Source organism: Pteronotus mesoamericanus, unplaced genomic scaffold (genome assembly GCF_021234165.1).
Source record: "Pteronotus mesoamericanus isolate MK-2021 breed Mesoamerican mustached bat unplaced genomic scaffold, CSHL_Meso_final scaffold_85, whole genome shotgun sequence".
NCBI classification, from domain to species: Eukaryota; Metazoa; Chordata; class Mammalia; order Chiroptera; family Mormoopidae; genus Pteronotus; species Pteronotus mesoamericanus.
The window spans coordinates 5,079,142-5,103,548 of NW_026555329.1; the positions used below are offsets into that span (position 1 = coordinate 5,079,142).

General features: G+C 42.6%; 1 protein-coding gene across 1 annotated transcript; it reads right to left on the reverse strand.

Annotated features, from left to right (window-relative positions):
- Positions 1-528: 528 nt before the first annotated feature.
- On the reverse strand, positions 529-24,248 carry GPNMB (glycoprotein nmb). The gene is made up of 11 exons (XM_054564594.1): positions 24,103-24,248; positions 17,188-17,340; positions 16,327-16,470; positions 14,231-14,449; positions 11,916-12,074; positions 11,278-11,589; positions 7,355-7,453; positions 6,369-6,471; positions 5,155-5,363; positions 2,018-2,111; positions 529-1,565 (listed from the first exon to the last, which is right to left on the reverse strand). Exons 1-11 carry the CDS (start codon positions 24,170-24,172, stop codon positions 1,418-1,420), a joined length of 1,710 nt encoding a protein of 569 aa, XP_054420569.1. The 5' UTR covers positions 24,173-24,248; the 3' UTR covers positions 529-1,417.
- Between the last annotated feature and the right edge of the window lie 159 nt (positions 24,249-24,407).

Genomic DNA, 24,407 nt, shown 5'->3' on the forward strand with positions numbered 1-24,407 from the left:
CAGTCCACTGTCCTTGGCTGCTAGGTTACATTGATGTCACACTAACCATTCTCGTTACATTAACAATGGCTGGACTTTTTCCAGACAGACCTCATATACATTTAAAAATATAAAATGCTTGCCCTGGCCAGGTAACTTAGTTGGTTAGAGCGTCATAACCCATAAACCAAGGTTGCAGGTTCAATCCCCAGTTAGGGTACATACAAGAATCAACCAGTGAATGCATCAATAAGTGGAACAACAAATCGATGTTTCTCTCCCCACCTCCCCCATATTTCCTCTCTCTCTCTCAAAATCAATTTTTAAAGATCAATTTTAATGAGTGCATAAGTAAAAAAAATAAAAATATAAAATGCTTATGAAATTCTCAGTGCTCCATGAGGCTGCATTAAACAAATTTTTATGTGTCAAAACTATAAATGAAATAAAAAGGCAAACAATAAATTAGAAAATAATTACAATTCCAGGATCTTATCTCTCTTCATACTTTATTTTTCAGGCAGAAAAGTAAAAGAAAGTCATGTCTGACATATGGTAGATAGCTTTGGTTATAGATGGAGGTAAAATCCTTACTAATCAAGTTTCTATATCATTTAGAGAAACTAGTAGAAAAACTGGGGGCCTCCTTCTTTGGAAAATCATAATATGTAATTTCAAATAAATGCACCAGCGTATACAGAAATCCAGATACATACACAAGGCTCTCAACACTGAGTGCTGGGCCTTGTGCCTAGCTACATGCCTGATACACAGCAACTCTAAATAAATGTCTATGAGATAAAGGAATGAATGCATGCCTTTTTTTCTTCTTTTTTTCTTTTTTACCCAGCTGGGCAGGCAGGTTGTCACAAAAATATTCACACCTATCAATTAGATTATTATTATTATTTTAGTACAACAGTCATCTGCATCATAGTAGAGGCTTGGCCTGCTCATTGCTCATTGGGAGGCTATGCATGCTCATTGAAATAGGATTCAGTTAACTTGGAACATGATCTTAAGGACAAGAATACAGTACATTGGTTTTATGCATGTGTTTATGTGGAAAGCCAGACTCTCCTTCTAGGTCACCTAGGTCAGATTCTAATGAGTAATACCTTCTCTCTCTACGCTTTGGATACAGTATGTCTATCCTACTAATTATGTTAAGACATTGTAAGTGAAACATAAATCATAAAGAAAGCACTGCTGACTGATTTTATCAGAAATATAACATAGCTGAGGGTATGTGCAGTATAATTGCTCTCTATTTCTCTAAAATGTCATTTAACCTATAAAAAAATTGAAACTCCCTAAAACCACAGTTCATATTTTACAGTAATCATTAGGGGAAAAAAGTTAATAGTCATCTACTCTAGCACAGCTCACACATATGGCACTGAAGAGTGAGTTGTTGGGCAGAAATAAGGCTGAAGATTTAAAGAATTCCTGGTTGGTTCTTGAGCAGTGGATCTTTTTCCTGGCTTCCAGGAAAGAACTTGACCTTTGCTTGCTCGAGGAAAATATTCAGGCCTCTGCCTTTGATCCCAGTACTGTTTTCTATCGGCCTGTATTCCTTGTGTTTTCTGAAAACAATGTGTTAGAAAGATTTTTAAAAAGATCTCCAGCTGGAATATATTATCTTCCACAACCTTTTACATGTCCAGTGCAGAATGGTTAATTCCATTTAACCTCATCTCTGGCTTTAAACACTAATGTTTTACAGAAATATATTTATTTTCTCTTCTTCCTACAAGAAATGTGCCTGTTTACTATAACTTGAGATTACATGTTAAATATTAAGCTGACACAATTTTGTTGAGTTACTGACATCTGGTAGCATTTTTAAGGATTAATTAAAAAGCCCACAGCAAAATCAACAGGCTAGTTTGGTATTCATCATTCAGTGGAAGATTCTCCTCCCACACACAAAATGGTTAAAAGCCAAAAAGGGAAAATGGCTCATTTGTGCTACACATTGCTACTTATTTTCAACCATATACTATAGTGAATTAAAGTGTTAGAACCGGCAACTTACTTGTACACCAGGAAGGCAATCACGGTGATAATTATGGCCAAGCAGCTAATGGAGACCAGGGCAACATTTGCCATTCTTAAAGAGGAGTCTGGGTCTTAAAACAGAAGAGAGACCACATTAGAGACATCTTCCACCTGGAGGACATGCTGCTTGTAATGTAATTAAATAAATGACGCAGGCAGCTGTCAGAAGATATATGGCTCCCTCAGGGCTTTCGGTAATCTTTCCCATTAAATAATACATAGTCTTTGGGTCAGCTTATCTTCCATTTAGAGAATGAGTTAGCATGTCTGGAACACCGTGTGAAGGGCCCAGGAGAGAGATGTCACGTCCTGAAGACACCTGCTCAGGTCTCAGCTGCCCCAGCAGCGCCCACGTGATGAAGGGCTCCGTGATCCTCCTGCCCACTCCTCTGACCTCCTCCCCCACCCCCGGCCACTCCCCCGCCGCCCACCTTCCTGCTGTGCTGAAAATCCTGGGAGCCGTGCATCCTCCCCACACTTCCATATCTCCACGCCCTCTGCTGGCAGTGTCCTCCCCTTTGGGACGCCTTCCAGACATTCATGAGGCACCATCACCCCTTCCTTTGTCACTACGCTACTTGCTGTCTTCCTCAGTCTTGATCATGTTGTGTTGCAACTACTTCCTTACCCATATTTCTCCCCTACTAAATTGTGAGAGCCACAAAGCAAGGATTATGTCTTCTCTTCATTCCTGGAACCCAGTTAATCAACTAGTCTTGTCTCTACTGCCAAAGTACAACTGCACTTTTATCTACTCTTCCTCCATCTTCTCTGCCACCATCACAGTCCCAGCCACCACCTGCTTCCCCTGAGAAGACCTCTTAATTGTCTGCCTGCTTCCAGGTTTACCTCCAACGATCCTCGCTGCACCCAGCAGTTAGCACGGTCTTCTAAAAGCATCAGTTAAGATCATGCTTCCAACCCACCAGGGGTTTGAATACAACCACAGAATAAATCCCTAGCCCTGTTGGTGGCCTACAAGAATCTAGGTGGGCTGCTTATGATTAAAATGTTGGTCTCAGTTCAGAGGAGGCCCCTCACCAAGCCGGTGCTCCTGGGTCGGCGGGACTTGTCCTGACCTCTCAATCTAAGCCAATGTTTGTCGCCTCCCTCCCATGCAAGTCACTCTCCACATTCTGAGCTAGTTTTATTTTCTTTGCAACGCCATCTAATTTGTTTACTGCCTGGTTCTGCTCAGAAAAGCAGGGATCTTCTTCCTCCTGTTCCCCACTCTACCTACCACTGTATGTCGTGTGCCTAGAGCCATGCTGGGCATGGAGTAGCTGCTCAGTGAATATTTGTTGAAACAATTGCAGCTGTTTTATGAATGTTCACTGAATCAAGGAATAAAAGTGATTTCAGCTAACAGTCAATGGATTTGCCTTGGAGCAATGATCTATTTCTGCAATTCTGGCTTTGATACGTAGATCATCAAGTACAGTCCCACTGGATTAAAAGCTTTCTTTCTGGCCCTGACCAGTGTGGCTCAGTGGGTTGGGCGTTGTGCCAGAAGCAAAAGGTCACCAATTGGATCCCTGGTCAGGGCACATGCCTGGGTTGCAGGCCAGGTCCCGATGTTTCTCTTGCACATTGATGTTTCTCTCCCTCTCTTTCTCCCTCCCATCCCCTCTCTCTAAAAATAAAATAAATGAAATCTTTAAAAAATAAAAGAAAGAAATGAAAGCTCTCCTTTTGAACTTCCTTTATTTGGATTTTGAAGATGGCTCAGGCCACACCTAAAGTTATCACTCACTACAAGAAGAATTAAACAAATATCTAAACCCCTACTCCAAAGAAGAGAACAGTGGTTTGCCAGCACTGAGGGAGCTTCACAGACGAGGTTAGGAGTCTCAAGGCAATTCTGGAAAAATCTGTGGCAGCACAAGGGGACTGAAGGCAGCGGGAGGTGCCAGCGTGGATGCCCCACCTGCCTCTTCCGCCCGGACCTCCCTGGCCCTTGGCCCCAGGCCCCAGTGCGCCCGCCTCAGGAAGGGTGGTTCCTTCCTTTGTCATCTTGTTCTCTTGTTTTTAAATATATACCTAGGATCTTACCAACAATAAGTCCTCATACAAATAATTATATGTATGGTCACTGAAATTTTTCTTTCAGTGAGGTTAAAGCTGTCTTTTATCTTAACAACTAAATATGTTTAAATACCCTTTACCTTATGAGACAGGGTCCAAGTCCAAAGGAGCTATTTGTGAGTTAGTCACTAGGTTGTACCTGACAATACTCAAATTAAGGGGCAAACTAAGTGCTGTAATGTGTGTACAATTTAATCTCTCCCTCCCAGCACGTTGCACTCCTTCTAAGAGATAAAGCAGTGACTTAGAACAAAATTGGTTATACATGAAATTCAGTTAGGGTCACCAGGTAGAGACTGTATTTTGAAGCTGGGAACATGGAAAGCCAGCAGTAAATGAAAATTTTTCAATGCAATTCCTTACTCCACTTTGTAAACATTTTACCTCTCCAAACATTGGGAGGGTAAAGGCTAGTTTTTCAGGTGAACATCGGAGGAATAGGTATGTTGGTTTGTTCCCGTCTCCGTGTGATGCTCGGCTGAATTTGGGAAGGGAAAGAGGTACGCAGTAAGCTCGAAGGGAGCGAGGGGTCCCCTTGGTTTCTCATTTCTCTTCTTGGCTTCATATCTTTGCCCAGGTGGATTCTAATGACTACATGATACCAGCCTCCCCTTTGTTATACTATAATGGGAGAACATTGTTATTTTTTGAGGTTGGTTTACACCTCCCCCTTGAAATAAAAACCTATTCGAGCATGTGGTGGTCATATTCTGTTATTACTGGTCCATGATTGCAGCTGAGCGTTTTCGATTGAAAGGCTTTACTTAGGCCACTATTTCACTCAGTCTCTCCCTCTCTCTTTCTATCCCCCCCGCCCCACCCTGCTCTTTCTCTTGCATCCCTTTCCTAAGTAGATATGCTGTTGGATTTTAATGCCAGTCCCCAAATCCACATTAACAATAGCTCAATGAATTTTGCACTGAAATAAAATTAAACATTGATAACAAAGCTCTGAATAGCTTTAGCATGAGACACCATGCCCTTTATCTGCATTGTGAAATGCGAATACAAGCATGAAACAAAACTCACTTCTGCCTGGCACAGCGAGGTGGATGCTCGTGAGGGCTAGGCTAGCGTCGTCACCCAGAGTGAGGTTCATACAGTATGTCCCAGACCCGTTGAAGGCTCGTCTCACGGTCAGCAAGCACGTGTCGCCCACATCCACGGGGCTACAGACTGTGTCCTGGGCGATGCGGCAGGTGGGGTCAGCCACGATGGTACAGACCTCGGTAGGAATGCTGAAGGCACAAGGGAGGGAGAGAGAGGAACATAATAGTTTTAAAGGGAAAAAATCATTACATTTCTATAAATTTGAACACCTATAAATTTGAGTATTTGTACTCAAACCATATGACATCGAATTGCCACCTATAATTTACCCTGGGGGTGAGCTATTTTTCCTCTGTACCCTCTGGAAGGTGTGGCCTTGGGCGTGGAGCAGGAAGATATTACGTCCCCCCAAGGCAAGGGGATCTTGGAAACAAAGTGAAGCCCAAGCATTCTCTCTGCCTCTGACTCCCTAGAAAGCCCAAAGCTGCAGATGGTGTAGGCGGTAGGCAGAGACATTACCAAGCACCTCCTGGCCTGGGTTCCTGCGGAGGGATACACAACAGCAGTAACGACATACGATCGTGCCGTATTTACTGTGCACAAGACTCTGGGTTTTAGAAACGTGACCTGGCCTTGTCTATTCCTCTCAGTGCCTTTATAAGGAAAGTGATACTATCCAAGTGTAGCAGGGGACAAAGCGCTCGGGGGTGAGGGCGCGGGGGGTGGGGGGTGGTGGGGATAATTAGCCCAAGGTCACGCAGCTGCCCTACTGGAGCTGGGATTTGAACAGGAGATGTTCCGTGGTCTGTGAGCTGTGCTCTGCCAGGTGCCCACTGTCTAAGGGGGCAAGTCCTGTAATCACCATGGCCCCATCTGTAAAATGAGGAGACTCATAGGATTGTGTGAGGATTCAACAGATGACAATGTCAGGAACGTACTAAGTGTTTGATCAATAAGTATTATTTAACTGCATCAACAGTTAAAAGTAATGAGCCTTGCTCAACGCCAGCTGAACAGCTGCACGCTTGAGAGTGCCTTGGAGGGCCCGCGCTGGCCCTGGCCCTGGCCCTGGCCCTGGCCTACTGACAAGCTAGGACTTCAGACCGGCTTCGGCGGGAGACTGGAGTCAGGGCCTCTGTTCAGGCCTAGGGGCCTCGCTCGGCCTGTTCCTCTGATTGAGGCGATGTACTCACGTCCCTTGGCAGGTCACGACAAAATCCATCAAGGAGTCGTCAGGCTGTGGCACGGGCGTCACAACTTCTGTCATCTCAATGATGTTGACCATTAGAATTCCCTCTGACAAAACAACCCCCCCCCCATGGAAAAATGCATCAAAATACAGTGGAAACCCACCCAAATCTAATGACTCCTTCACAAATCAGAAAGCCAGACAACATGAGACCGCCTTCTCACTACCCCATGCACACCAGATCCGGAATCTACCCCATCGCTTCTCATACATGTCCACACAGTATTTTCGAAGTCAGACCAAACTGTTCTTCAGTCCATCCTAGCTCTTTATTTCCGGAGCCTGTGTATGTGTTAGGAGGCAGTACCCCTCTCTGGGCGTATATTTCAGGGAAGGTGCTCCTGGGGGGTGCAGCCCAAGGTTCGGGCGGGGGCCAGCTTCTCTTGGTGGTGATGGAGGTGACGTGGCTCAACCAGGGTGCACGGCCTGGGTTTCAACCCCCATCCCCAGAACCAGGGCACAGGCCTGGGCTGTAGGCCCCATCTGTCTTCCCTGTTGGGCACTTGAGGACTGTGCCTAAAACACACAGCTGTGTGGGTTAGCCCTGCTCATTCACGTTGCGAACATACCACAAGTGTGACTTTGTGAAATTAGCTAGGGGAAGAAAGCGGAAGTCAGGGGAACTTGTGGCTGGCCTTTCAAGGCTCGTTCATTCCTATTTCTGGGACAGACAGGGTCGGAGGTCCAGGGCCTGGGTAGGCTCATCGGTGTGTGGGCCTCAGGGGGTCTCATTTCTGCTAGGATGTGGGTAGGAAGGCTGCGGTAGGCAGGTGGGAATGTAGAAACTAGTATAGTCTTTGCTGGTGTGTGTGGTATCACCTCCGACAGAGGGTGGGTGGCCCTGCTCCCCAACCCCACCCTCCAGAGTCGAAGAGGGAAGGGGAACCCATCCCGAAGCAGATTCTGACATCCTCTCCCTGCTGGTCTTACCTACAATTGTGAGGCTGGTTTCGAAGTAGCCGTCTCTGACGATGTGGCAGCCTTCGTCTTGGCTGTCCCCCCACTGCAGGGGGCTGCCACCGGCAGGCGCTGCGGAGTTTGAATAACAGTGTTTAGATTAGTTGTTGAGAATGTTAAAGGTGTGTATGATAGAACCAGAAATCTAAACACCTGTGTTTTCTACCTGCTCGTTAAAAACATCAAGGACCCTATCCTTTTCAATTGCTGTAGAAATGTGAACTACACGTGTTAATGATTCATGTAGATGTGAGACCTGTAAGGCATTATAATTGTTAAATCATGTAAATAAACACAATCCCATATCTTGTTTAAACACAGGAAGCAAGTGAAAGGTAGAAGCCATATTGAAATGTGTAAAACAACAGTCATGGTGAAATAAAGCAGGTCATCAAAGATAGGGTCATATTTTAATTTCAGAGGCAGACATTCTGGGCTCGAATTCTATGTCCCTTGTTTTTAGCTGTTTGAGACCATGGGCATATCATTTAGCCTCTCTTTGCCTCAATTTACTCATCTGTAAAATAGGAATGATACTTCCTGACTTACTAGGGTTGAACTGTGAAACTTAAATGAGATGAGGTATATAAAACCTGTTTCTCGTGCCTGCCACAGGAAGTACTTAATAAACATCAATTTCCTTGTCTCTACAGGTACTTCTATACATCTATTTAGATATGGTATGCTATAACATATGTAAGATGTGTAATTTAAAATAGTAAGGTTGGTGCATAATAGATTAAAAAACAAGCAAGGAGGAAAAAAGCAATTTTTTCCCTGTTCGGATGTCTCTTAGCTCCAAAACTTACATTCTAAAAGTCTCACAGTTATTGGTGAGCAGAGGTGTGGGGAAGAAAAGGAATGAGAAGACTCTTTTGAAAAATAACACTTTGAGTATGATTAGAGCAAAGAACTTGATGCCTTGTACTGTTGAAACTAATGTAATGCTATACATCAATTTTACCTCAATAAAAAAAATAATGTTACAATTTCAAAACCTCTAATTAAGGTATTGGTGTTCCTCTAACAAGATAAAAAGACTGTGAAGAAAATATGATCCTGAAAATGCAACATCATCTTCTCTTAAAATTCAAAAGGCATGAAAATGGACGCAGTTTTGTGGGAGGAGCATTACAGCTTCACAAGAGCTGCATCTCAAACAGTGACACGCAAGGCTGAAGCCGGCTGGGGGGTTTCTGCAGGGCTGCTCAGGGCCTTCAGCGGGCGATGAGCGGACCCTGTGAGGCTCCTTTGCTCAGGGGGCCTTCTCGGAGTAGTTCTCAGTGCATCTGTGGAAGCAAGTGTTCCATGGCACACACTTCGGGAAACGCCGTTCGGGTAAAGCTGGAAGGGTTTGTTGCCACATTGGATTCAAATGCCATGATTTATCAGCAGCACTGGCTGTGGCAGGCTCTTGGGAGTGTCCCCAGAGTTTCACAGCGGTCCTTTGGAAGTTATAGGATAGCCATTCATTTTGTCCTGAGATTTAACTGACAGGCCCTGTAGCAATAAGTTTGTCTGTACAGGGTGCTAAAGATGGCTGGCTCTTCCCAGGAAACTGGAAAAATTCTTTTGTTCCTAACAGGCAGAACTTAGCATGCAGTCATGGCTCTGTCTGCTGTATTTTAAAATAAAACTTTAAAAAATGACCAAATAACAAAAGTTGATTTTATCTTTAAAATCCCTTTATCCCGCATCCCTTTAAAACATGCTTATAAAAATGAACGTTTTGTAGACATATCAAAAGTCAAGCCCATGTCTATATATCTATATTTATAAGGTCAAGGTATAATTAAAGGGCTAAAGCAGAAAAACTAACACCTTAAAAGACAGATGGGAAAGAAGGTAAACTGCATACTTACTTAATTCACTATTTCTGTTCCTATTACCTAGAGAAATTTGGGTGAGAGCCCTTGATATTTTGGGAAGACAGGAAACTTCTACATAATAATCCAATAATAATCCAATGCTCAATAATCCAAAGCTGCCATTATGGTCCGTACAGCTGAATGTGCTCTCCTTCCAAAGGACAAATACCCCTCCTCAGCTTGGGACCCGCATCTCATTCCCACCCCTCCGCGCCCCAACCCTCACAGCAGTTCTGCGGCATTTTGGGGCTGATTATTCTTAGATAAAGCCAGGCAGCTTCCCTTCACTATAAAACTTAATTAACTCAGAAGGTTACTTCTTTACATCTTATGGCCAAACTTGTGGAAAATAACAGAAATTTAAAATAATCTTTCACTGATTTAATATATATTTTTATATATGTCATTATATAAATAGGTTCTAAGAAGAACAAGCTGGTTTAATAAAAATGCAATTCAAAATAGACTAACATTAAAGAACCTATCAGTAAGCCCTATATCATTCAGGAATTCCTGCACAGTTCTAGATATGACAGGTATCTGTCACTTATTTTGAACTTTACATTTGGTCCCCTTATTTGTAAGGAAGACCATCTATACTTGGAGATGAAGAAATTGATTTTTCCTACAGAAATCCTATAACAAAACTACATGTTTGGAGTTGTTCGGTGCAGTTATATTTGTGACTGGAATTAGGGTTTAGCTAGTAAATAACCTATCAATATGAGAATGGTTAAATAAATTATAGTTCATACAGGCTATAAAATACTATGTAGCCAGTAAGTTAGCTTTAAATGCACTGAAAATAATATGACACTTATGATGTTTGTTACATTAATAAAGAAAGTTATAAGATATATATATACATATATATATCTCCCATTTACCTAAAAATCAAAACAAACTCCACGTGTCTTTGTAAAATATATTTGTACAGCATAGAAGACGGCCTGGAAAGAAATACTCTCAACTATTAACAGAATTTAAGGAGAGTGTGAGTAGGAACTTTTACTTTTATTGTAGATTTCTATATTTGAATTTTTACTAAGGAACATGCTTTAATTTTGTAATTTAAAGTATTTTCTAAAAGAATTAATAAAAAAGTAATTATAGTGTCTTGAATTACATACTTTTGGTTTAATAAGATCTAACTTTATTAATAACACTATTATGAAAATTTATTATTCATAATTAACAGTTTTTTGGTAAAAACATTTACAAGTCTGGACATTATGGCGTGCTCCCTCTGGGCTTGGCGATGGCGCCCTCTTGTGTCCAATGTGAGGATGTCAGCCTATGGCAATCCCCTGGGATCTGAGGGCTAAGATATACTGAAGTCTGTGTGGGGGAGGGTGGAGGCATCAGAGGGAAGCAAGGCTTTCCAAAGACTCCTAAGCACTTCTAGAATGTCCTCGTATCCTATTAGTAGAGGGCGGGATTTAATTAATTAACTCTTATGTTCAGAACAATTTTAATGCCTGGAGTCTTTCCAGCTTGCTAGCCAAGAAATATTTTCAAGGTACAATATTTTTTGGGTCATTTAGAAAGTGCTTTTAAGTGTGGCTGTGTCTTCATGGGACACCCGTGGATGTGGCCTGGGAAGGGAGGAGAATGGAAGAGGGGAGGGAAGTGGGTGGGGGGGAGGGAAGTGGGATGGCCTGGATGTTCACAAGGGACCAGTGTGTCTTCTCATACCTACAAAAAATGGGAGATGACCAGAAATGTAATGAACTAGAAAGGGAAGCCTCTGTACACATCACAAAGTCAGGGTAAATTAGGAAGGTCAAAGAGCTGTGTACAAGTCACCAAAGTTGACTTGCGAAGTGACTTGAAACATGTTCTCCTTTCTTCCATATTCCAACAAGCTTAAAATAATGATAACATGGCTTTAAAAAGATCAACAGATTTTTGCAGAGTCTGTACACAATACTCTAACCTACACAAAATTTTTCCTTTAGCGGTTAAGGTCTTCCCCACCCCCCCATCCCACCCCGCAAAGATCACCCAGAAAACACTTAAGACACTTACGCAAAGAAGGAGTGGGTTTTGGAGGCCTGGGTGAAGGTGAAGGACAAGGCCCAGGCACTACAGCTTGCACAGTGAGGTTAAGGTTGAAGGTTCCATTGAGCACATATGTGTGATCCAAAGTGTGATTGATGGAAACAAACAGACCGGTATTATCCCCAAAGTTCCACTTGTAGTTAATCGCAGACTCGTTCAGGAAGTGGCTGGGGTCATGAATAAAGACATCGAATGTAATGGGGATGTCCCTGAGGAAGGTTTCATCAGATGAATTTCGATCATTCTTCTGGGACATATTCACATACACAGGAATCTGATCTAAAAAATGTATAAACATATATACATTTATATACAAGAATGCATGATTGCTTGATTTTAAGTGGATAACTTCAGTAACACATTTTGAAGTTAGAAATTTAAATCAGGGATAATTCAGCATCATTTTTCCTTTCCCTGTGCAAGTTTTCTAGAGTTTTCCCAAGCTAATCTGGAAGACAGAGGGTACATCATTAAATAGAAGTTTGAGGAGTCCAGATGATTCGTAACCTAACCCAAAACACTTGGTTCTAACTCTTTCTTAACCCCCTAATGTTGTCAGAACAAACTGCCTCATCCTCAGTTACTTTAGAGTTCACACTTCTCACCTGTTACCATATACACATTTTTCACTTTTGCAATGGGAACGTAAGTCCGTCGGTTTCTTCTATAGACCATCACTTCCATAAGTTGAGAGCCAAGCGTCACATTGGCTGTGTTTATAGAAACACTCGCTGAACACCGTCCCAATTTCTGGAAGTACTGACCTGTGAGAGGTTGGGATATTTAGGTATTGGTTACATTATATGATCATTACAGGAAGCTCTTTCTTAATGACTAGCCACTGCCATTTAGAGATGGCTCTGAGGGGGAAGAAACAGGGTGGGCGTGTGGTCCTGGCTGCTTCAGAAAGGGAGATGGTGCTTGTTTTTAATGTAAAACCTTATAAAACAAACCCACGGGTAAGTAAACGTAATTGCATGGTTAAAATGAACAGAGCTGTTTAATGGGATAATATAAATTTTAGTTCACAAATAAATACGTTTTATAAAAAAGTGGTTTAGCACTTGAAATATGTGTATTCCTCACAGGAAATACATTTAATGTAATGGTGAGGTGTCTGATGGAGTTTTAAAAAGTTTATCTAAGAATCTACCTTACTTTTATAGTATTACTATTTCATCTATATTACTAAGTGGCTTTTTTTTTTAGGGGACTAGAATCCTCCACTTTCTAATAGTATTTGCATATAGATATGCAGAACATTATGAAAAGGATGGTGTATACTTTAAAAAGGGATGGAGTGGTCCCATGAACACATTCCAGGACACCTGGAGACATTCTTTTTCTTTTTCCAACTCTAATCTAAATCTAACCGCCACTGTCTGGTGGTGAAAATAATTCCCCTCATTCAGGGCTCAGGGATTTTTCTGACCCTACTGAGGCCCGTGGGATAGCTGTTCGCCGGAACAACGGGCACTCCCCCCTGTTCTTTGGCACGCGGAGGCAGTCCTGATGGAGGTTGGAGGGCAAAGGGGTGTCTCGGAGGGGCTGGTGACACGAGGAAGTGTTAGTTCTGACACGGAGAGCAAGGCCACCGAGGCAATGCCCGGCTGAGGGACAATGTCAGCTAACTCTGAGACCTCAGCAGAAGACAGACATTCAAAACAGCCTTGTTAGAAAAACAGCAATTTCTGGTTGAAAGTTGATTTTAAATAAAGACATCTTAAGTAGTTAATGGATGTTAACGAGGCTGAAAAGAGTCTGGAGTGCGAGTGAGCATAAAGACTCCAGGGAAACTCCAAGTCAGATAAAAGAAACCTGGGCTGGTGAGGAGACAGACGCGCCATTAGGGCATCAAAAACGGTCAACTGTCAATCAACTGATTTAAGTAGATGGGCATAATGTATGACATACATGTTGTATTTTGTGCCTTCAGGATGTGTTATTATTTTGTTTTGATTTGTAAGTTAACTAGAAAGAGAAGCTTTCTCTAATTTACAAAAAAAGACAAAACATTTAAAAAATTTGGAGGCTGCATTATTGGTAGCGGTTTTCAAATCCTCAGAGCCAGGTGGCATCTGGTGACATTTTTAACTAAGGACTTAGCAGCTTTGCTAGTAATAACCTAAATTTTCTTCTAAAGACAATTACTTTGCCAGTAAAAGAAAGAAAAAAAGGGTGGGCTATGTACAAAAGAAGAGCAGAGGTTAGATTATGTTATTTCTACACAAGAAGAGCAGAGGTTAGATTACGTTATTTCTACACAAGAAGAGCAGAGGTTAGATTATGTTATTTCTACACAGTGAAATGTTATGCAGTCATTAAAATAATGTAATATAAAGAGTTTTAATAATATAGTCAAAACCTCATGATATTAAGAAAAAATGTGTATACACTATAATCCTAATCAAGAAATACTAGTAAAGAAAACACCATGATATTAACAGTGATAACCTCTGGTGTTAATTACAGATGACTTATTTTTCATTTTCATTTTTCTGCATTTTCCAAAAATAAAACATAAGTTTCTTTAATTCTTAAAAATTCATTAGACAATATAAAAAAATTAAAGAATAAATCAACAAATGCCTATCTGTGTGTCAGTCAAATAAATATTAGTATTTTTATTAGTATTTTTAAGATTACTGTTTTAGAAAAAATATGACCAGTTTTGCTTTAAAAAAGGAAGTCGAATCAGTTTTTTTTCCTCCTTTTAACTCTTTGGTGTCCCAGAGATCTGGCAAGACTAATCAATAAATATTTTTTAACCTCTCACCCTTTATCCCAGCTAAAGAAAGTTAACAGAGTATTATTAAACTCTCAGTGTTATTAATTCTTGATAATAGAATAAGGAAAGAGAAAAAAATTAAATTTTAAGGGAAGGTAAAGGAAAAGCTAAGAGGGTTTGTGAAAGTCCAACCAAGAGTGTGAAAGACGTAGATGAAGTTCCGTCTCCCGCATCCGTGGTGGGGGTGGGGGTACGGGTACGGGTGCGGGTGCGGGTGGGGGTGCGGGTGCGGGGGGAACGGCCTCCCGTCAGGGAACACGTCAGAGCTTCGGTTGGCGCCATCTCCCCGGTCGCCGTCCTCAGTCCACGCTGTCCAGTTGTAAACATATGAGTTAAGAGGCGATCCTGTACCTAAACAGAGAAAGACAAAGTCCTGATGGTCCTCTGGATCAGAACGCTCAATGCTCATCATTTAGACGCTTCTTGGTATTTTTTCATAACTACTTTAATTAAAGTTGAACAACTACAACCCTAATGTTCAGAATTCATCCAATGGTGCATTTATGACCTGTATATTTTTTTCTACATGTATATTGGATTTCAGTAAGTTTTATATAGAGCAATTATTCAGGAAAATTGAATCTAGAGATACACTTCATATATTTTACCTTCGTGCTGGTCTCCAAATCACAACTATATTCAAACCCAACTGAGCGTTGCTCTATCTTTTTACTTGGATACACTCTATCTGTAGCTTTTCCCGACTCTTTTGACATCATGACTCCCCACTCCGAGACTTCAGCACACATCCCCTCGGAATAAGGGTATCTTCTGCATAAACACAATGTCATTGCCACCTCCACCCCAGTGATCAAGGGTCACATACTACATTTGGGTATTTTGCTTCAGAAAGAAAGGAGGGAAGAGATGGAGGGGGAGAGGGAAAGAGCGAGCAAATATGGTAGAACATTTAAATTGTTGAATCTATGCAGAAGGTATCTGGGTGCTCAATGCACCCAGTCAAAGGTCAAAGGTCAAAGGCTTTCTCCTTTCCTGTACGGATGACATTCGCCATTTTAAACAAGTCATGATCAGTGTTGTTTCATCCATAGCAATTCCTTACCGTCGTGGTATTTTATGCCATTGACATCTATGGAGAAGCTTTTTATTTATCCATCTAGTACAACCATTGGTATTTTTTTATTCTTAAATTGACCCCAACAGGGCCAGTGGGAGCCCCTTCAAGCTGGCTTCTGTGTCCTTGTGACATATTGCCAGGTGTCCCAGGCTCGCCTGGCACTTTTCCTTCCCTATACCTGGAATCAGTCATTTCTTTAAAGATCCTTAGACTTTTTAGTGGTGATGAATAGTTTATTAAAATTTTCACAAGTCACAAGAACGCTTTCATGTAAAAAAAATGGTCAGAGGGCTAGACTGTCATTTAAAACATTCATAACAATCAGCTTGTTTCAGGAAAAAAAGAGAAAGGTGCTACAGAATATTAAATCCACCACTTTTTAACTATCAAACACTTTCTATACAGAATCTAATGTTTTCCTCATAGGAATATGATAAGTTAACAAAGACTGAACACACCAACAATTTAATAGAAATTCTAAAAAATAAAATCAGATTGTAAGTGCACTTAATAGACTTGTCACTGACTGAAGAATCCCAATAATTAGCTTGGAATTTTTGAAATGTATAGTTCTAAGAAGATAATTTCCATTGATGTATTTGTGTTCATTTTCACTCTTTAACAAAGAGCTTATCTGCTTTAATATGAGCAAAACAAATCGCTCGTGTGTATGTGTATGTGTCTGTGTGTGTTCTAGCATCTGTGCTAGCCACACAGCACTTGCTTAAGAAATACTTGTGAGGAGAAATTACTCTGATCAGCAAACATCTGTCAAACTGGTTGTTCTTTGAGTGGCCAAAAGAATTCCAAATAATAAAACAAAAATCTGAGAATCCACAAGGTATTCTCTGTCCAATCACTTGGACGCTAAGACAAAACTGAGCATGACAACGTAGCTTTTGCAGAGGGTTCCAAGTAGCAAAGAGCCATCCTTCTGCTGAAGTGTCATTGGCTAATGCTGATGAAAGGACTGGGTGGAATCACACACTCACCCTCCCTGTCCTCCAGCGTGAGGAGAGGGTGACATGGGATGAGAGCAGCGTCTCGCATTAGTTGGAGTATTGTACCTACAGGGATCAAGCTTTCCAAGACGGGTCTCCGGTAGTTCAGAAAACTAGCGTGTCCCTGTGATGTGAATAACATTTCTTACCATTTCTGCAGTTCTTCTCATAGACTATGTTGCCATCGTCGTCTTCCTTTTGGCATCTGGGTAATACCAGGTCCACCACAAATGTTATATTTGAGCCTACCAGTGCGGGGGAATCGCTGGTCAGAACCGCCTTCACGTGGCCTCCTAGGGCAGAGAAGAGTGGAGCTCAGAGATCACTGATCGCTTTCCTTTCACGGATGAATAATGTCAAGTTAAATCTTCTTATAAGGACAAGTCCAAGGATCCTTATGCCTCTTCACAATAAATTAATGTATTTTCTGGATTCCTAACTTTTGCTATCAGAGTACAACACTCTGGAAGATAAATTTTAAAAAGTCAGGCCAGTTAAAGAATTTTCTAAACACAGAAAGAACATCCACTCAAAATAATTTTTAAAATCTGCTCAATTGGATTGAAGAGCGACGTATTAGAAGTTCATATTATTTAAATTCCCAGCCAGTGACTGAAGAAGTCACCCATTCATGTAAATGGAAAGATAGTCACTTTCTGACAAACCACAGTTTTAAGATGGTCCAGGCTGCTCTAGAGTCTCAGATCTTCTGAAGATGACCATTCACACCTTAGTTAAATAGGTTTGAGACTGAAACTGCTCACTTTCCAAAATCTTCCAAAAACTACACGCTCGTAAATTCTAAGGAGAGTAAACTGTCTGTGTGTGCGTGTGGCTGAGAAAGTGATACGTTGCAATAAAGGAGAGATTGCCAAACCCAGGCGTCTCCCACTTGGTCACTAGAGTGCTGTCATTCACAGAAGACACAGAAGCCATGTGTCCTCCAAGTTATAATCTGAGACTAACTTAAATAGGAAATGAAGTTGTTTGGATTGAGTCATTTTACTTACCTTTCCAGGAGTTATTCCACCTGGGGTCTCCTCTTTTCCACACTGGATAGAGTTTTTGATTCCACTCATTTTCATCTGAAGACCAACCGTTTAATTGGTTGCGCTCCTTCATATAAGCAGGAGTTCTTTCATTGCTCAGCACATCATGATATCCTATATTAATATTTGAAAAACGAATTATTAAGTCTACTCTATTTCTCATTTAGTACTTACCTACCAATGGTCAAAGGCACTTTGCATTTTATAAGGTTGGAAAGAACATACATAGTATTCCCAATATGTCAAGCAAGGAAAGGTTTTTTTCTTTAATCCTCACCTGAGGACATTTTTTCATTGTTTTTTAGAGAGAGGGGAAGAGGGAGGGAAAAAAGTGGGGGGGGGGAGAGACATTTATGTGAGAAACATCAATTTGTTGCCTTCTTGTACACGCCCTTATTGGGGAGTGAACCTGCAATCTGGGTGTGTGCCTTGACCAGTAATCTAACTTGTGGCCTTTTTTCTACAGGATGATGTTCCAGCCAGTTGAGCCACATTGGCCAGAGCTAAAGGGTTTTTGGGTTTTTTTTTTTTAATGTTCACTGGAAATATCTTTAATGCAAGTATTCAGATGTTATCTCTTTATGTGCATTAGATGAATCAAAAAAAATTTGAAAGTCAATATTTTTTAGCCATCATTTGGTTTTTCAATATATCTCATCTGAATATTTTGCTTTGATGCAATGTCATTAGGAAAGCACCAATGCTGATGATCTTCAGGCCAGTTTTTGCATCTCTTCCTGTTCTGGATTGTCTGCTTGGCTACCGGAAGGCCGGGTTCCGGAATGCCTCCAGGATTCCAGGAGATGCACACTGGGCAGCCCACTGCTTAACAATCTAATTTTTTTTAACGGCCAGTATATGCTGTGCCTTGGTAAATGTTCCACATGCACTTGTGTAATCTACAGTTGTTGGGTAAAGTGTTTTTTAATGTGATTTATGTTACATTGGTTGGTAGAAATGTTTACATTCCTATTGTTTTTCTGCCAATTTCTTCTTTTATTTCTGTCAGTTTTTGCTTTATGTATTTTGAGGACTCAATTGTTAAATCTTTTTCATAAATTAATTTTTTTATCATTAGGACTTGACCTTTATCTCTGAGGATACCGTGATATTAATGCTTTGCATTTAACTGGCATATTTTTTCCATCTTTTATATATGAAGTGGGTTTTTAATACAGCATATTGTTGATTTTTTAAAAAAATCTACTCTATGTTTTACTTGTTGTCCTTAGGTAACTCTCCCAGAACAGATTTTGGAGTTGGCAAGGTGATGATGTGATGCCTGGAGCTACGGCAGCCCTGTTCAGCCACAAGGGCACAAGCCTGGGGAAGCAAGCCAGCATATCCAGGATCTCAGAATGGAAGGATAAAAAGAGTTCTTGCTGATGTTGTCAAGCTCTTGCTCTAGCGCTACCTGCTCTGGACTTACTGAGATACTGTGCCTTACTCGACCTATTTGAGAATTCTGTTACAGCCAAAAGTTCAGTTGTCTATAGTCCTCAGTCAGCCCCTAATCATACACTATCAAACTCTGTCTCTCATCAATTCATATGGTCTTATGTCTTGGCGTGGCCATGACCTCCTAGAGCCAGAAACACTGTCTTCTCTTAAATCCTGGAAGAGGTCTTCCATGAGGTGTGGTATTTGCTAGGTAGTCAGGGAAGCCATAATGAAAGGGTGCCATTAACCTCTGTCTTCTAACCCTCCCTCCCAAAAGGAGGAGGAAGCAGCATGTTGTTCCCTTCTTAGAAGGGAGGCAGATGGAGTAGGAAAGAACATTGAACTGAGAATCACAGAATCTGGTTTCTAGTCTTGGTTTTGCTACTAAACAGGCTGGGAGACCTCAGGCCATATGTCTTCTCTGGGTCTTCAAATCAGACAAAAAACAAATGTCCTGTGATTCTGTGAGATTGTTCCTATTTGGAAAATGATGCTACTAGGTGAGGGCAGGAAATGCATGCTTATCAAAGAATATTTATAACTGGAAATTCACATGAACAATGGTAGGATATTCAATCTGGAAAGAACTAAAGCTACTTAGTTCAAATCCCTTCATTTTTATAAATGAAGAAATTCAGGCCTAGAAAAGTGATATGATTCACTCGGAATCATCTTTAATTGAGTAGAAATGAAGATTCACATCTTTTGATTCCCAGGACCAGTTTTTTTCCCCACTGTTCCAAGGAGTCTTCCTTTTCCTCATCTCCTGAGAGAAAGTCAGTGCTTCCAGAAACATAATCAAAGTGGATTTCTCTTCTGATTTTAAGTGTTACGAGTCAGAGAAAAATACAAAATTAAAAGGAGAGTGACAAGGAATAGACATTGGTCCATGAACAGGATAGAGAACCAGAAATAGCCCTGCACTCATATGCTCTACTGATTTTTGACAAAGATGCGGAATCAGCCTGTTGGAGGAAAGCAAGCTGTTTCAGCAAATGGCGCTGCGGAAGTGTAAAAAGTCTAGGAGAGCACTTCAGGCTCCGGGCTAGACCAGAAATCTTAGACCTGACACCAAAAACATGACCCATAGAAGGAAAAAATGATAAATTAGACCTCATTAAAATAAAAAATTTTGCTCTGTGCAATACCATGTGAAAAGGATGAAATTACAAACTGGGAGAAAATATTAGCAAACTGCATTTCTGATAAATAACTAATATCTAAAATATACAAAGAATTTTCAAAACTCAGTGTTAAAAATGAAACAATCCAATTAAAAGACCTGAACAGACATTTCATTGAAGAGGATCTACAGACAGTAAAGAAACACATGAAAAGATGTTCAATATCGTTAACCAGTAGGAAAATGTGTATTAAAAGCACAGTGAGAGACCACTATACACCTATCAGAATGACTAAAATAAAAAATAGTGACATATCAAATGTAGATGGGGATGTGAACAAACTGGATCACTTCTACATTGCTGGTTGGAATGTAACATTCTTGAAATGACAATATTATACAAATGGAAAACACATCAGTGGTTGCCAATGCCTGGGTTGGACCGGGATGTGTGTTTGGCTATAACAGGGAATGGGGGACCCTTGGGGTGACAGAACTGTTCTGTATTTTGACTGGATCAGTGTCAATATCCTGGCAGTGATATTGTTCAACAGTTTTGTAAGGTGCTCCCATTGAGAGAAACTGGGTGAAGGGAACAGGACTCTTTGCGGTATTGGGTTGGCCAAGGAGCCCCTATGGTTTTTTCAGTAAAATAAAAGACACTTTTTTTATTTTCACCAATAACTTTATTGATTTGAAAATTTTGAGTATGTCGGCTGTCTCCTGCATCGTTTAACATTGATTGTTCTTAATTAATGTCTCAGTTTGATTGCTATCAACTTCACTGGTCTACCTGACTGCGGAGCATCTTCCAGTGAGACATCTCTAGCATGAAACTTTGCAAACCACTTTTGACACATTTGATCAGTCACAGCACCTTCTCTAGACACTGCACAAATCTTTCTTTGGCGTTTCAGTTGTGTTTTTACCTTTCTTGAAATAATAAAGCATAATATGCCAAAAATTGTGTATCTTCTTCCATAGTCAATATTAAAATGGCTACACAAAAATTCACCAATTTTTGATAAGTTTTTAAAAAATGCATACTGGCCCTGGCTGGTATGGCTCAGTGGACTGAGTGCCGGCCTGTGAACCAAAAGGTCACTAGTTCGATTCCTGGCTAGAACACATGCCTGGGTTGCAGACCAGGTCCTCCCCTGGGGATGTGAGAAAGGCAACCAGTGGATGCTTCTCTTACACACTGATATTTCTGTCCCTCTCTTTCTCCATCTTACAGAAAAAAAAACCATACAAGATTTTTGGCCCATCCAATATATAGGTTTTTTTTTTTTTTACAACTGTATGTGAATCTACAATGACCTCAAAATTGAAAGTTGAATTTAGAATAGAATAAAACGAACCCGTTAGTAATCGGACTAGAAGAGCCAACAAAGAGGGGTGTGTGAGCGGGCGCGCTGTGTGGGTGAATGCAAAGGCAACAGGGGTCACTCCCAGCGCAGCTCTGGCTTTTCTCTCTGCGCTTTGGCCTCGTTGCTGTTCGTCGCCCACAGAAAAGTATTGGATTGGCCAGAAAGTTTGTTTAGATCTTTTTCATACGATGGCTCTAGCAGTGCTTAGTTGTCTTTAACTTCATTCAAACAATTTTGTTAGATGGTACTGTGACAGTTGTCATATCAGCATGCATTTTTAAAAAACTTATCAAAATTGATGAATTTTTGTGCATCCATTTTGATATTGAAAACCGAAGAAGATAGGTTAACATTTTCAGTGTATTACGCTTTATTGTTTCAAGAGAGGTAAAAATGCAACTGAAATGCAAAAAAGACTTCTGTCGTGTTTGGCGAAGGTTCTGTGACTGATCGAATGTGTCAAAAGTGGTTTACGAAGTTTCTTGCTACTATGGACATTGTGGCCAAATAAATCTTTGCTGTAGGGCTGTCTTATGCATTGGAGGGTGTTTAGCAGCTTCCTTGGGCTCTACCCACTAGAAGCCGATAGCGGGAGATAGCCGACATACTCAAAATATCCAACCAATAAAGTTATTGGTGAAAATGAAAAATGTGTCTTTTATTTTACAGAAAAATCTAAACGGACTTTTTGGCCAACCCCAGAGCTGCTGGTTGCTTGTTACCTTTGCCTTCTTCCTTCCTACCAGGGCTGATTGGACAGTGGCAAGGAGTCCCTTAGTGTTTGACCCACTGCTAAATCCTCCCTGTCCTTGTTTTGCCTGGCCAGACCCTCTAGTTTAGGGCAAGGTGAAGCCAGGAACGTCAGGGTTTTGTTACGTTGCCTAATAGGCTGGGACTCTTCTCAAACTGACAGAAGAATTCCACTTGCGGCTCCTGTGCTTTACGGAGCAGAGCAAACGCGCGTCGTGTAGGTGGGAGGCAGGCTAGATGGAACGGGGTGCGGGGTCCCCCGCTGGCCTATCAGTTCCCAGTCCCTCTCTCGGCCGTAGGCAGATTCCAAGCGGGCCGTCGCGGGAGGTTCGCTGAGGTGAGACAGTGGCTACTTCGCCCGTCTCCCACTCCACGCACGTGCTGTTAGCTGATCTCTCAAGAGCCCCAGACCCAGCTTTGCAGAAGAGGGAGTGAAAGCTCAGGGCTCGTGGCCCTGCCCCACCGGCTGGCCCTCCTGAGCTTGTCCAGCCGCAGGAAGGGCATTGGTCCGCCTGGCAGCGGCCTCCTTCCTCCTACGTCCTGTGTGGCCGGGGTGAGTTCCTTGCCCTCCGTGGCCCGTTTCTGGTCTGGGAAACGGGATCGGCGCGTTGCTAGCCTCCCCACGCGAGGCCAACACGGGCCAGCTGCTCTGCGTCTGGACTCCCTTGTCAAAGACACCGGGCCCTGCCCGGCCCCAGTCGCAGGAGACGCTGAGCATCTCCCGTCACCTGCACTGCTCGAGCCCTCGGCCTCAGCTGTTTGGAGCAGAACCGGGAGCGCCTGGGGCAGCTGCCTTTGCTCCCCTTCCATGTTGCCCCCCTGCTCCCACTGAGGGGCTCCGCACCCCTAGGGCCCCCTTCTCGCCCACGTGGGCCTCTCCCACCCTGGGAAACCCTCCAGAGCACTCGGCCCTCTGGGGCTGCCCGCAGATTCCTGCTCCTCCTCTCTCCACCCCGCAGTCCCGCCCCGTCCCACTCTGCAGGGCAACTTAATTACAGGGCACGTCTCTCTCGCAGGAGGAGGCATGAAGGGGGGTGCGCAAGGGCCCTCGCCCAGGGGCCCAAGCACCTTCTCTCTCAGAGCTGCGTGGGGGGGGGACAGCGGGGGTGGGGGCCGTGGAGAGCAAGGCCCCGGTCGTGGTTGCTCTCACCTGTTGAAGAGCGGGAGGACCATCTATCTCTGCCCCACAAAGGTGTTGTGGGGGTTACCTGAGTGACTGAATGGAAGCAGCCCGCACACAGGCTGCACCTGGTGGGGACAGGTAGATGCTGGTCCCTTCTCAGCACCCACCCCAGCCCCTCAGGAAGTTGCCTGGCAGTATCAGGCCGAACGTTTCACCCAGGGAATGCTATGACCCTTCTGGAGCAAGGTGAAAGGGACCTTTGGGTGAGGTGTAATTTACTTTTCTCCTACTCCATTCTAACCTCACCTGGAGGATGGGGGCTGCCGACGCCCCCCACCCCCTGGACTGGACAAGTGGGCTGCCTATGACTTTAGTGGCTCAAAACTCTGGCTTTGCATTCTAATCACAAGAGAAGCTTTCAAGGCAAGAGAGCTCTGCCCCTACCTCCAAAGATTCTGATTTCACGGATCTGGTCACCAGCCTTGTTAACAAGTCCCTAACCTGTGTTGCATAACTAGGGTAGAGATCTGGGTTTCAGCTCCTCTCTCAGCAGCCTCACTATAGCAGCCGCAAATTCACCCCTGGTCCGGGAAGAAAACCCAGTAGGATTAGCAACAGCTTCTGGGTTGGGATTATAAGGGAGTTGGTCTCCAGATTTTGGGCCCCATTTTATCTGAGCTCTCTTCTCCTCTTGAATAGAAACCAGACAGAGTACAGTGGGTAGCGGGGCTTTGTTCTCAGGCCAGAGGCTGTTCCCCTCACACCCCCACCTCCCTCTGTCTGGCAAACAGTTGGTCACAATTGCAATGGGGAAAAAAAATAAAAATGCTCCAGAAGAGGGAGGCGGCATGGTTATTAGTTTCTAAGAGCCTGAAGCGAAGAATGGAGCTGGGGGCATTTTGCTGCGGTTCCGACATTCCCCAGTTTCCAGAAGAAATGAGTGAGCATGAAAGTTGCCTGAGGAGCTTGATGGAGTCCAGTCTGTGGCTCAGGCAACACCACTTCACACAACCCAGCATTCAGCCGACGGCCAGCGAATGGGTTACGAGCAGAAATGGGGAATTACTCACGTATGGCAGCATCAAGTGGCAATCTTGCAGCCAGAAGCAGAAATCCCAGAAAACAGTAGAGACATTTCATGCTGAATGAATTCTCACAGACCCAGCAATCAAGGTTTAACTTTTAACTCCTCTGGCTCCATCTGCTAAGAACAACAGTGCACTTCTGGCCTCTATTGCGCCCCACTCCTTATTTTAATTAAATACGGGCCTCAGGGCCAATCATGTGATGGTATTAAGCAGCATTGCCTGATCTGATCTCTCGAGTTCAACCCCTTCCAACTCATGTGCTTCTGACTCACTTGCTTTCGGCGTCT

Coding starts and splice junctions, on each gene's coding strand:
- GPNMB (XM_054564594.1), bottom strand. CDS start 24,172: ATGAAATGTCTCTACTGTTTTCTGGGATTTCTGCTTCTGGCTGCAAGA. Junction 12,075..14,230: donor CTACGTCTTTCACACTCTTG/GTTGGACTTTCA, acceptor AACCTCTCACAG/GTCAGTACTTCCAGAAATTG. Junction 5,364..6,368: donor GTCGTGACCTGCCAAGGGAC/GTGAGTACATCG, acceptor TTGTGCCTTCAG/CATTCCTACCGAGGTCTGTA.